The sequence below is a fragment of the Oncorhynchus gorbuscha genome, linkage group LG20 (genome assembly GCF_021184085.1).
Source record: "Oncorhynchus gorbuscha isolate QuinsamMale2020 ecotype Even-year linkage group LG20, OgorEven_v1.0, whole genome shotgun sequence".
Classification (NCBI taxonomy): Eukaryota; Metazoa; Chordata; class Actinopteri; order Salmoniformes; family Salmonidae; genus Oncorhynchus; species Oncorhynchus gorbuscha.
The window spans coordinates 30,181,115-30,194,247 of NC_060192.1; the positions used below are offsets into that span (position 1 = coordinate 30,181,115).

Consider the following 13,133-nt stretch of genomic DNA (forward strand, 5'->3'; position numbering starts at 1 on the left):
AGTCGCCATGACATCGCCTACAAGGGTGATCTTCATACTGTACCACAGAAAGAACAATGAAAGAACAATGAGACAGATATTTCACCGGATGTATAAATGTGAAGCATCCGCTTGGCGTTTCCACTCACTACCAAATATGGAAGTAATGAGAGGAAGCCTATTTGCCGGCAGTGGGAGAACATTCTGCTAATTTTCTCATTTATGAAACATTTGATTTCAATACAGGTTTCTGTTCCCAAAACTAGAATATGTTACAAACAGAGTTGACTATGTTTTGTAGACTTTACCCTTTGCCAAAGTAAAAAAAAAAAAAAAGCATTGTTTAGGAGTGCAAAGGCGAATTGAGTTATTGTATATGCGCATTTCGGCAGGGTAGCCTAGTGGTTAGAGCGTTGGACTAGTAACCGAAAGGTTGCAAGTTCGAATCCCCGAGCTGACAAGGTACAAATCTGTCGTTCTGCCCCTGAACAGGCAATGTTCCTAGGCCGTCATTGAAAATAAGAATTTGTTCTTAACTGACTTGCCTAGTTAAATAAAGATAAAATGTAAATTAAAAAAAATCACAGAGTAGGCGTTCCCTAACGGAATATATGCTAGAACGCGCCAATAGGATGTTGCTAGCTCGTGTTTCTCCGCCCACCTCCTGGTTTTGTTCTGCCCACCGAGATGCGTTTGTTCCGGGCTGAGGTCTATCTTGGTTTAGTTATAAAAATATATATTTGACTGGACTGTCTCTGAGCTAGCTAGCTATAGTCTTCCACTACGGCAGGTGGCAGTAGCAAACCTATAAAGGTTACATTTCAAACGTAGTGCACGCATGTGTACATACATTTTTTTTGTAAAGCAACGGCGTGCAGCAACCGGGGACAGCAGTGGAATCATGGCACTGAATGCAGGTAAATAAACCAGCTGCTTTCTTTAAATGCTTATGTTTTATTTTGGTAGGCTATCTCAAAAGTTTATTTTGCTAACTGTCTTTCAGAATGCCAGACGTTTTTGGGAATTAAAGTTTTGACCGGAAGCCCAGTTTGACAGCTAGCTTGGACAGCTAAGCCAGCTACAGTAACGTTAGCCAACTAGTTGGTCTACCGGTGTCTCCAGTTTAGTTAGCGCAAACTGACGTCGCATAATACTTGCTTGCTAACTAGTTACTGTTGGCTCACTATCAAACGTTAGATTAGCATCACCTAGCTAGCTGAAAGATGAACCAAAATCGACTAATGCAACGCGTTAAATGATCGTACTGTCAGTTTGATAAACTAGCTAGCTGCAAGCCAGCCGTGTCCATATGACTGAGCTCTAATAGTTTGAATGTCGGTTTCCTCACCCTCCACGGTTTTCTTGTCAGACGACGATGACTTCGAGTGGACACCCCCTTCAGAATCGGAGATGAAGGTTATTCATGCTCAGCGGGAACGACAGGACAAAATAAGCAAGCTCATGGGTGCCTACCTCCTCAAAGGCTACAAAATGTTAGGAGAATGCTGTGAGCAATGTGGGGTGAGTGGGGGATAATCCAGGCCATCCCAGTTTATATATTTGTAACATTTTATATACTTACTGAGAGATCTATAGCTAAATATGTTTACTCTGTAATGCTTTTTAAAACTAAAGGGATTGATTGGTCTTGTCTTTGGAGATTAATGAACGTCTAAGTAGTATCTGGGCTTGTGTTGAATAATTGGTTGTTTGTACCTGTCCAGACGATTCTCCTTCAGGACAAGCAGAAGAAGAACTACTGTGTTGCATGTCAGGAACTGGACTCTGATGTAGACAAGGACAACCCAGGTAAGAGTCTGTGCAGGGCTAGGTTCATTTATGTTATGACTGGGGGGAAAAATTGCCTGACAACTCATCCTGAATTTAATTTAGCTGCTTTATTGATCACTCCATACAAAGTAAACACTTGTGGGTGTGATGTTTGGCTGGAGCAATGTGGATCGGTACAGGCTAGGAAATTAGTTTCCTGAGCTAACTCTGGGCCCTGCTTATGACTAATCTAATATTATTTTGCAACTGAACAAATAATTGTCTTGCTCCAACTAAACTGTTCTCCTTTCCTTCTCTTTCCTGTTACTCTCACACTCAGCCCTAAATGCCCAGGCTGCCCTGTCACAGGTCAGAGAGAGACAGCTAGCCTCTCAGCCTGTCCATCTGGACAATGGAGCACCCTCCAGTGACAACCCCCTCTCCATCACAGGGCAGCCCCGACCAGAGCACTGCGAGGGTGCTGCGTCAGGACTGAGAGGGCCCCTACCTCCACCAGCCAACCCCTCCCCAGCACTCACTGTGACCCCTAGCTTTCTCCCTACATCCACCCCATCCATACAGCCAGTCCAGGTGGCAGCCCCCATAGTAGCCCCTGCATCTCACCCAGCCCTGTCCAGTGCTGAGGATGCAGTGCTGCACAAGCTGCGGTGGGCTACACAGGAGCTCCAGCACTCAGCCTCAGTAGAGGCTAGTATCCAGCTGTGCAGCCTCATCCGCAGCTGCGCAGATTCACTGCGCAGCCTGAAAGAGCTTCACCAATCATGAGACTGAACTGATGGCAATTCTAAAAACAGAAACAAGGCATAAACACATGCTCACATAAGCAACACCGGAAGTTGTAGCAGCTTGATAACCTTGCAAAGGTTTTTGTGGCAAATATGAACAGCTTCGCCTCTGGCGGTAAAGGTTCATGTAATTATTAATTACAACTGTCTGTGTATGCATAGTTTGTATGTTGATTGCCTGACCTGTAGTGTAACATTTGTTTAAACATTGCTGTTACTTTTCATTTGAAGTCTTCTCTGGATTCATGGTGAAGTTGACACAAACTTGCATGGTGAGAATGGGCACCTCTGAGTGGTTGAATTTCTTTAAACTGCATATAGTTGAGTGGGGTTTGACTGGTTGATATTAATGTACATCACTTGTTTATAAAAATCTGAATTTATCCACATTATTCCTACTTTCTGTCCTTATTACTTCATTTTTAAACAAGTGGCCTTTGTTTTATGTGGCATACTACAATTATAGTGACAGAATGCTCATGTAATTTTATGGTGTTGTAGCAATCTATTTATACTAGAAGATATTTGTAATATTCACTCGTGGGACTTTCCTACTTTTTAACAAATAGTGTTGGTGCAACTAAGGATGTTTTTGATAAGAGACTTGATGGATGCATAATGATATTTGCTGTGATGTAGTACTGAACGAATTTCAGTGTGTTTGTAATGGTGGATATTTTTTTATTTGGGAGTTGTAGTATAAATATAATTCAAGGCAACAAATACAATACGAATGCCCCACGAATAGAGGTATCACTTGTGACTAACACATTTCCCGCCTTGTGTCAGTCAGTGTAATATTGTAAATGCCCGAACTCTATGGAAAGATTCACCATTCACCCAAGTTAAGTTGAAATCGTGCTAGTGCTGTCTGACATCACGTGTGACGAAAGTAGGAATGTACTGATGGAGACAGATCCATAGTTCACTCCCCGATTTTAATTGTGGGGACAATTGGAATATTCAGCATTTCTGGATGGCAAGATTGGGTGGGAGTTTTCAGTGGTGTTGTCTTGAGGTTAGGCATTTGGAAATGGGTTAAGGTAAAGATTTTGGTATTGCTAGAATGAAATAAAACGCCAACCTCATTTCGGAATTATCGTTACAAAGGACTTACTGTTTCCTCTCTCCCCAAATAATGTGTTTTGGAAGCGGTGCAGCGCCTCGGTCTCGCTGCGATGAAGTGGGACGGGGAGGGGATATTATCCAGGGCGAGGTTGGCAGTTGAGACAGGAACGCGTAGTGGGAAACAAAGCAAGGACATCAGACATGAATTCATCCTGGTAACATTTGCATAGGCTTCCGTTATGTTTTCATTGTCAAAGCAGTTTTTCATCCACACTACGATGGATGCTGTGTGTATGGCGCCTCTATTGTGCCACTGAGGACTCGTTGGAAATACAATAATCGGACTGAAGGTGACGCAACGTATTTTTATTGAAACTATACATTCCCTCTACATTTGCGACATGATCTGTTAAACGCTCATCATCGGTGGATTTGAGACGACTGGGCTATAGCCGACTTTTTCGAAATGATCACAAACTGTTCTTGATAGTGGACTTCCGTTTTTGAATCCGTATGTTCTTAATGATTTCATATTTCTGGCAGTTATATTATAGCATATAATAAGACGCGTGGAAGTAAACAAATATATATACATTGATACAGAGGTAGAAAATGAACGGGTTCCAGACCAGTCCTCCTGAATGTCCAGACAGCGTCTGTTCAATCGAAGGACTACCCCCTTTGCCAAAAGGCCTCAGCGGCATCCTGAACTCCAGTGGTGGCTCATGGAGGGACATCAAAAAAGTCTACAGTAAACTGACACGCATTCAGGCCGACATTAGCGAGTCTACAGTGATCGACTCTCTCGGCCGCAGCAAGCCTGCAAGTCTGGACGCAGGGCTCGCAGTGCTGCGCGAAGAAATGGTTGGACATTATTTTGCAATCAGTTGATTTGATTTTATTAATATTTATCGTAAGAAATGTAAAAAACATACTGAAATTTGATAAACAACAAAAGCAAATTAAAAACAGAAATACATACAATATTTTGATAATTTCTCACAGCTTTTTGTCTTTGATTATTGTCAGCAAACATATCTAGAGAACATCCTGAAATAATAGGGTTATTTTATTTATTATTATTATATTATTTAATCAGCTGCTATTTCTGCTCAATTTACCTACATGTGTTATTGTTAATTTGTATTAAATTGACAACGTTAATATAGTTCATGTATGAGATTATTGACACAATTATCCTTTCCTGTTGTGTGTCCTAGGTGGGACTCAGACAGTTGGACATGTCTCTGCAATGTCAGCTGTGGTCTCTCTATGAGTCCATCCAGGAGTACAAGGGAGCCTTTCAGGACATCTCCAACTCTCTGCTGTCAGAGAGCAGCATCACTACAGAAAATAGTTACTCTGAGGAAGAGGATGATTATGAAGAGGAGGAGAATGATGGTGATAATGTACCTCAGAATCTACCTGGCACTTCACTGACTCTCCAGTCAACTCAAAACTCCCGGGACCAATGGATCAAAGAGTCTTTCCACATTTCCTTATAAACCAACTAATATTTTTCCTGTATTTACATAATATAATCTGTTTCCTGTTCTGTATAGCTGTTTTATTATTTATTATACTTGTACCCAGCTAGCTAGGTTATTGGCAGAAGAACATTTTTATACTGGTGCCCTACTGATGAACGGTCTCCATCACACAAGGAGCTGACATTTTCAACAAAACCTTGTTACTATACAATCCTTCGTTAAAGAGACCTTGCTTGTTGATTTGGACTAATTGTACGTATCTTGAAAACACAAGCCAATTAAGGCATATTTCAAATACCTGATGATTTATATATCTATATACATATTACATATACATGATTGTAAATGCCTTGTAATTTACTCCTTTATCGGAGTAAAACATTTTTCTCTAAATATAATTTTCTTCTCTACAATTTTAAGATTGAATGTAATCTTAGACACATAGTCACATACACACAATGTCAGTATTTCTCCTTTTTGTTTGTTGTGATGGGAAGTTTATGTATTGAGCTTTTTTAATATCTTGGCATAAAAAATAAAAAATGTTATGGACAGTAACCATGTCTTTTAAGTCAAATCTACACTACTTCAATGGTCCGTTAATGGGTCCAGCTCAACTGTAATATATTGGTTTGGAAAGGGGTTATTGGCATACTCTAACCACTAGATGGCAACATTTGTTGTGACAGATATCAGCATCTGTTCCACATGGAGAAAACCTGAAAAATCTTGTTTCCCAAGGTGAAGTCAGAAAGCCCTTTCGTTCCAAAAACTGTACTTTTGTTCTTGTGTTTCTGGCTCACTGCAGAGTATGCATTTTGATAACCGTGGATGTGTGCCTTTTTGATAACCGTGGAAGTGTGCCTTTTTGATAACCGTGGAAGTGTGCCTTTTTGATAACTGTAGAAGTGTGCCATTATGATAACTATGGAAGTGAGCCATTTTGATAACCATGGAATTGAGCCATTTTGATAACCATGGAAGTGAGTATTTTTAATAACTATGGAAGTGTGTCTTTTTGATAACTCTGGAAGTGTGCATTTTTGATAACCGTGGAAGTGAGCCTTTTTGATAACCCTGGAAGTGTGCCTTTCTGATAACCCTGGAAGTGTGCCTTTTTGCATCTAACTATTACTTACAGTATCTCACAGGAGAAGTTATGTGGATGCCATTGATATCATTGTTTAGCCCTTTAATGTTATATGACTGTACTTTTTCATGTTTTTGATTCCTGAGAGCACCACTCTGACTGTCTGGCCATTATAAACAAACCATTCCAGCCACACATGGACTTATTAGGTAATGATCCCTGTTCTCTCCCCAGGGTAGGAGGAGGAGTCCAGAACACAGTAGCTGTAAAACATTCAACTACCATCAAAATGCATTCCTTACTAACGGAATTAGCCCTGAACATCTAGTGTTTCTACTTATTTAGTGGTTGAAATAGAATTTGAATAAAACATAAAATTATTGTTTAAACTTGAAAACACCATAATGTTTTGTGTAAAGGAAGGTTAGAGGAATACAACCAGGACATCCCAGGTCATTTATCTTGCTAGCTTGCCATTATATTTAGTATAAAGGAAAGTTGTATGACAACTCATCAACATCAAGCAATAATAGCAGAGGCTTATACCAGTAGGCCCAGCTTATTGTTGTCTCCACATAGTTCCTTCCATTCTCTGCCACACTTCCATATATATTACATAGACATTATGCCAGCATAACTGGAATGGAATAACTTCTGTAATTACAGTCTAATAAGTATATTAGTACACACAGAGTCAGTATGTTTTCTTTTAAGACAGAATCAAAAGTAATAGCAGCAAATGCTAAGGTCAGAGCAGCAAGTGTACTCTTAGAAAAAAAGGTGCTATCTAGAACCTAAAATAGTTATTAGGCTGTCCTCATAGCAGAACCCTTTGAAGAACCTTTTTTGTTTCCAGGTACAACCATTTTGGTTCAATGTAGAACCCTTTAAACAGAGGGTTCTACATGGAACCCAAAATAGTTTTACCTGGGACCAAAATGGGTTCTCGTATGGGGACAGTTGAAGAACCATTTTTTCTAAGTGTGTACTGCTTAACACAGTAACTGGTGACAGGAATTACATGAATAGATCAACTCTACCCTTGAGCAAGCTACGTTACAGATCCACTAGCCACCAGGAAATGACTAATTGAAAACAGGAAGCCCCATACATGCCTCAGACATCCATGATCATTTTCCTAATAGTCACAGAGCAAGGCCACTTTACTTCAACCTTTGATTTTATTTGCGTAATAACGGTCTCTGAAATATTTTTACCATTGGTGGTCAGTTCCCATTTCAATAATTGTATTTACTATTCATATAGCAACAGAACATGAAAACAGGGGTGAGAGCTGTTACATTCCTACTACATCACTGTCAGACTGATAAATGACAGACATTACTTCCATCCACTCAGCTGACAGCAGGATCTGCATCATCACGATGATGATGACACCCTAACATAAACCAGATACTTCGAAGAGGGCAAATATTTTCCAGAGTGGTATAACTTCTAACTTAATTTTTAGCACTATGATTGGATTTGTTGGTATGTATTTGTACTGTTAAATAGGCTATCTGTGTTGATGTCATCAGACATGTCATCAATTAGGCTAGCCTTTACCTTCTTTGATCTTAAGAGGAGAAGGGCCTCAATCAATAGCCTAACGATGATGGATCAAATTAAAACAATCCATTGTTCACACTTAGCGGAATCCTAAAGTTACTAGGCACTTATTTTCTATAAACCATGATAAGGGAGATATTCAATGTGATCTTTCAAGTAATACAGCACATTAAAACGGGTGAGAGCTTTTACATTCCTTGTAGAAAATCCCATGTATTTCTATAAATAGGCCACACACAGCTGTGGGACGTAGGGGTGCTGAGGGTGCTGTAGCACCCCTAAAAAAATCTCAATTCAATTTAAAAAATGAAGTAGTGCACTAGGCCTTTTACTAGTCCTGTATTAGCTGACCGATTTAACCACTTGTAGCGTGAGCATGAAAACAAACGTAATGTGGCTTCAACTCAGTTTATGATAGTTAACCTACAGTCTGAGCAAAGATAAATTAGACAAGTCCTCTGCTCATTTCAGGTCTTTACCTGGCCTTATGACTCTCAGACACTGATAGTGATGTGTTTGCTGCTTGAGTCAAGATAAATAACATGTTGACTCATGACTTACACATCCGCTGCTGCCTGGCAGAACACTCACTCTGTCTCAGTGAACAAGGTGGGGTTGAGTTAGGAAACTCTTGGCTCTAGCCAGCTGTCTACTTCACTGATCTCTTCCATGAATACTGTAAAACATTATTAGTGTAGTTCCATATGTTAAGTAATGACGTTCTGAACATAATCAGGCTCAATAAATGTATATAACTCCTAGTCATAACATGCCTTGATTTTTTTCATAGCCTGTGATCGATCGTGCATCCTCTCTGTCAATGTTGTTATAATACTATTGCAAAGAGGAAAGGAGAGGTACACAGCTGCTGTGTTCCACATGTAGGCTGTACCACACTTCTCTGTCCCCAGCTGCCTCTGTCCACCCACCCCTCCCTCTTCTCCTTCCAAAAATATACTCCACACAGCTATGGAAAATCCCTATGCATGGCTACTTCGAATACCCGTTGGGACAGGACATCTCTCTTCATGAAAAATCATGCATCATCTTATTGCCCAATGTGCGTTTGGCCCAAATTGAATCACAAACCGTTTAGATCAGTAAGGAAATTAAAGGATGTTCTTAAAATGTAAATCAAATATTAGGATAAAAGTGTCAAAATAGGCAAGAGCACTTTACAAATGGATACAATGTATACTGCAGAGAACAGTGCCAATAATAGTTTGAGTGAACAATTCAGGACAAAGTATTACTTTTGAATATACTTCAGAAAAGTTGGATAAGTGTCATCTGACTCGTTAACGGTCATCATACTGACAGTGGCATCGTACCATGGACGGAATCCAAAGTCTGAAATGTTATTGTTTACTGTTATACGGATAGGCAAAAAGAAGATAAAAGATAGGGAATTTTGCATAGTGCCGCGTCATCAATGCTTTGCAACCGCTCCCCTTTATCTGCAGCCTACAGACTCAACAAATTATACCACTTGGAGAGTTTATTGCACTGTCAGTATAACGTAGCCTAAAAATGTGTTATGCTGGCTTTATCGGACAGTTTTATTTCCCTGGCTGGGCGAAGGACAGCTATTATATACCTGGATGAATTGTCGACACTGTCCTTTAACTCGGGAATGCATATTGTGGACTAGTAGTTGCATTTAGGATATTTGTTTTTCCTTATTCTGACCATGTGGAAGTGTTGAAATGCGCACGACAGTGGATTCGGTTCCGCTTCTAAATACTGTATTTAATAATTACGGTAGTTCCGTGCTACATGTTTTTTTTATTCGATGCCTTTAGTTGATGGCGACAGTTTTATGTGACTCAACTCAACTTCTTCACCTGCGGCTGTTCCTTTTGAACACGGCCAGCTTGAAGACAAGGGTTTTACACACCACGAACTGTCATTGAACAATCATCCTGAAAGGAGTTACAAGAGAGTGGAATTTACTTTCTAAAACTTTGTAATACCTCAACCAAGTTATGACTTCGGTTTGGAAAAGATTACAACGCGTTGGCAAGAAAGCTTCAAAATTTCAGTTTGTGGCGTCTTATCAAGAACTTGTGTTGGAATGCACGAAGAAATGGTAGGTTATGTCATTTATTTAGGTTCAACGAACTAATTTTCACAACATCCCATTGACCCACGTTATCTATCTGCTCCCGTGAAGGGCGTTTCTCCTTGTAATATTTCTACTTTAATGTTAGGTTTGCGCAGCCTACCACCATGGGTACTGCTTTAGGCATCCTTGTCAAGAACCTATTCCATTTATTTGATCCAAGCCATAACGGACCGTATTCCATTTCCGTACTAGTGACAACAGAGTTACAGGAAGAGCGCAGAATGCGGTTAGTTCGTTGTTTCCTCTGAAACAGTAATATGAATAAGAGAAGCGCGTGAGCTGTCGTCACTAGCTACCACAACTACAAAGTCATAATGATGGATAAACTCTGCCTGTTTCTCCAATTGTTATATTTAAAATTTTATTTTAAACCTAACATTTAACCTTAACCACATTGCTACCCTTGCCATAAATGAAGACCAATGTTGTTTTTTTTACTCTATAGCCAATTTTGTGGCTGTGGAATCGAATTGAGCCTCTACATTTCCGCGTGTATTGTAATTATAGTAGGCTATGAGCACAGGATAAACACTATTTTCACGCCACTTGATACCAACGAGACTTTTGTCGTAACAGGTTAGAACTTACGCAACAGTTCAGGAGAATTAACGTAGCAGGTTAGGAGGCAGAGGTTAAAGGTTAGGAAAATATATAGGGTTTGCAAAAAATACTCTCCTAACTTGCTACGAAGATCACTTAGTATCGAAGTGGCTTGAAAAGACTGTGTCCCATAGGCACAGGTCTACTGTAGATGTAATGCACACAATAGGCATCAATACTCCTACCACAAGCCTACCTCATCACTGTCAGACTGATAAATAACAGACATTACTCAGTTCACTCAGTTGACAGGAGAATCTCTATCATGATGATGATGATGATGATGATGATGATGATGCCCTGTCATGGCCAGATACTGGGAAACAGGGCAAATGTTTTCAAGAGTGATATCACGTCTAACTTCATTTGTTTCCCTATGATTGGATTTGTTGGTATTTATTTGTACTGTTAATTAGGCTATCTGTGTTGATGTCATCATACATGTCATCAATTACGCTAGCCTTTGCCTAGTTTGATCTTAAGAGGAGAAGGGCCTCATAATTGATTCAATTAAAACAATGCTTTCTTCAGTCTTCGCGAAATCCGAAAGTTACTACGTACTTATTTTCTGTCAACCATGATAAGGGAGATCTTTCAATGTGATCTTTCAAGATTGTTCAACGAGTGTCTGAGTTGCACCACAGTAGACTACACAATAATGTCATTTGTAAACAGGCCTGCCAGCCGTGCCATGTCCTTGCGTATTCTGTCATGTTCCAACAGAGCTATAGCATGTGCTATTGTGTACTGTACAGTAGTGTGACTATATCATTCTTTCTTAGCAGATAAGATTTAAACTTGGACTAAAACACAGATTTGAAATCTGACGCAACGTCCGCACATTGAACCTTGGAGTGTCGAGCCCCATCAGGGTGATGGATCAATTCAAATCACATTTTATTTGCTGCATGTGCCCGAATACAACAGGTCTAGACTTTATCATGAAACGCTTATTTACGAGCCCTTTCCCAGTAATGCAGAGTTAATATGAAAAAACAAAGGAAATATTAACACACAATGTCTTTTGTTTTAGTATGGTCAGGGCGTGAGTTGGGTGACTTGTCTATGTTAGTTTGTCTATGATTTTCTATTTCTGTGTTTGGCCTGGTATGGTTCTCAATCAGTGGCAGCTGTCAATCGTTGTCCCTGATTGAGAACCATATTTAGGTAGCCTGTTTTCAATTGTGTTTTGTGGGTGGTTGTTTCCTGTTTAGTGTTTTTGTTTCACCTTTCAGGGCTGTTTGTGTGTCGTGTTTTGTCTAGTGTTGCATATTTCATTAAATAATATGAACACTTACCACGCTGCAACTTGGTCCTCTCCTTCCCCAGACGACAAGCATTACAGGTTCCCCATTAGTTAGGCAGCAGCTACTCTTCCTTGGGTTTATTATGGTTCCCCATTAGTTAGGCAGCAGCTACTCTTCCTGGGGTCCAGCAAAATTAAGAATGTTATTAAAAAATGTAAACATTACAATACATTCATTACAGAATTCACAACACTCTAAGTGTGTGCCCTCAGGCCCATACTCCACTACCACATATCTACAACACAACATCCAATGTATACGTGTGTGTGTCAGGTGTGTGTATGCTTGTGTCTCTGCCTATGTTTGTGTTGCTTCACAGTGCGCCTCCCATAGTCTGTTCTGGACTTGGGGACTGTGAGGAGACCTTTAGTGGCATGTGTTGTGGGGTATGCATGGGTGTCTAAGCTGTGTGCTAGTAGATTAAACAGATAGCTCGGTGCTTTCAACATGGCAATACCTCTCACAAATACAAGTAATCTCTTTTCTACTTTGAGTCAGGAGAGATTGACATACATATTATTCATGTTTGCTCTCTGTGTACATCCAAGGGCCAGCTGTGCTGCCCTGTTCTGAGCCAACTGCAATTGTCCTAAGTCCCTCATTGTGGTGCCTGACCACACAACTGAACAGTAGTCCAGGTGTGACTAAACTAGAGCCTGTAGGACCTGCCTTGTTGATAGTGCTGTTAAGAAGGTAGAGTAACACTTTATTATGGACAGACTTTAGTGAATGATTTGTCCCAAATACAATGCTTTTAGTTTTTTAAATCGTTTTTTAAATATTTAGGGCTAACTTTTTCTTAACTTATTCCTGAAACTAACTGTAGCTCTTTGTTAATTTCAGTTGCTGTAGCAGCTGACGTGTATAGTGTTGAGTCATCCACATACAGAGACAAACTGGCATTACTCAAAGCCAGTGGCATGTCATTAAAGCCCTTCTTACATCAGCTGATATCTGATGTAAGATTGAAAAAAAGGTAATCAAATTTCAAATCAAATGTATTTATATAGCCCTTCGTACATCAGCTGATATCTCAAAGTGCTGTACAGAAACCCAGCCTCTAACCCCAAACAGCAAGCAATGCAGGTGTAGAAAAACAGTGGCTAGGAACAACTCCCTAGACAGGCCAAAACCTAGGAAGAAACCTAGAGAGGAACCAGGCTATGTGGGGTGGCCAGTCCTCTTCTGGCTGTGCCGGGTGGAGATTATAACAGAACATGGCCAAGATGTTCAAATGTTCATAAATGACCAGCATGGTCAAATAATAATAATCACAGGCAGAACAGTTGAAACTGGAGCAGCAGCATGGCCAGGTGGACTGGGGACAGC

At 40.2% G+C, this 13,133-nt stretch overlaps 2 protein-coding genes across 2 annotated transcripts; both read left to right on the plus strand.

Moving 5' to 3' along the window:
* Window positions 1-713: 713 nt before the first annotated feature.
* Window positions 714-2,947, plus strand: LOC124007379 (protein ZNRD2-like). The gene is made up of 4 exons (XM_046317882.1): window positions 714-896; window positions 1,349-1,500; window positions 1,704-1,788; window positions 2,090-2,947. The coding sequence occupies exons 1-4, from the start codon at window positions 818-820 to the stop codon at window positions 2,533-2,535; spliced, it is 762 nt and encodes a 253-aa protein (XP_046173838.1). The 5' UTR covers window positions 714-817; the 3' UTR covers window positions 2,536-2,947.
* A 146-nt stretch (window positions 2,948-3,093) lies between these two features.
* LOC124007380 (leucine repeat adapter protein 25-like) lies at window positions 3,094-5,671 on the plus strand. Its single transcript, XM_046317883.1, has 2 exons — window positions 3,094-4,487; window positions 4,844-5,671. The coding sequence occupies exons 1-2, from the start codon at window positions 4,236-4,238 to the stop codon at window positions 5,126-5,128; spliced, it is 537 nt and encodes a 178-aa protein (XP_046173839.1). The 5' UTR covers window positions 3,094-4,235; the 3' UTR covers window positions 5,129-5,671.
* Window positions 5,672-13,133: the final 7,462 nt, after the last annotated feature.

Coding starts and splice junctions, on each gene's coding strand:
- LOC124007379 (XM_046317882.1), top strand. CDS start 818: ATGTGTACATACATTTTTTTTGTAAAGCAACGGCGTGCAGCAACCGGG. Junction 1,501..1,703: donor AATGCTGTGAGCAATGTGGG/GTGAGTGGGGGA, acceptor GTACCTGTCCAG/ACGATTCTCCTTCAGGACAA. Junction 1,789..2,089: donor TGTAGACAAGGACAACCCAG/GTAAGAGTCTGT, acceptor TCTCACACTCAG/CCCTAAATGCCCAGGCTGCC.
- LOC124007380 (XM_046317883.1), top strand. CDS start 4,236: ATGAACGGGTTCCAGACCAGTCCTCCTGAATGTCCAGACAGCGTCTGT. Junction 4,488..4,843: donor CAGTGCTGCGCGAAGAAATG/GTTGGACATTAT, acceptor TGTGTGTCCTAG/GTGGGACTCAGACAGTTGGA.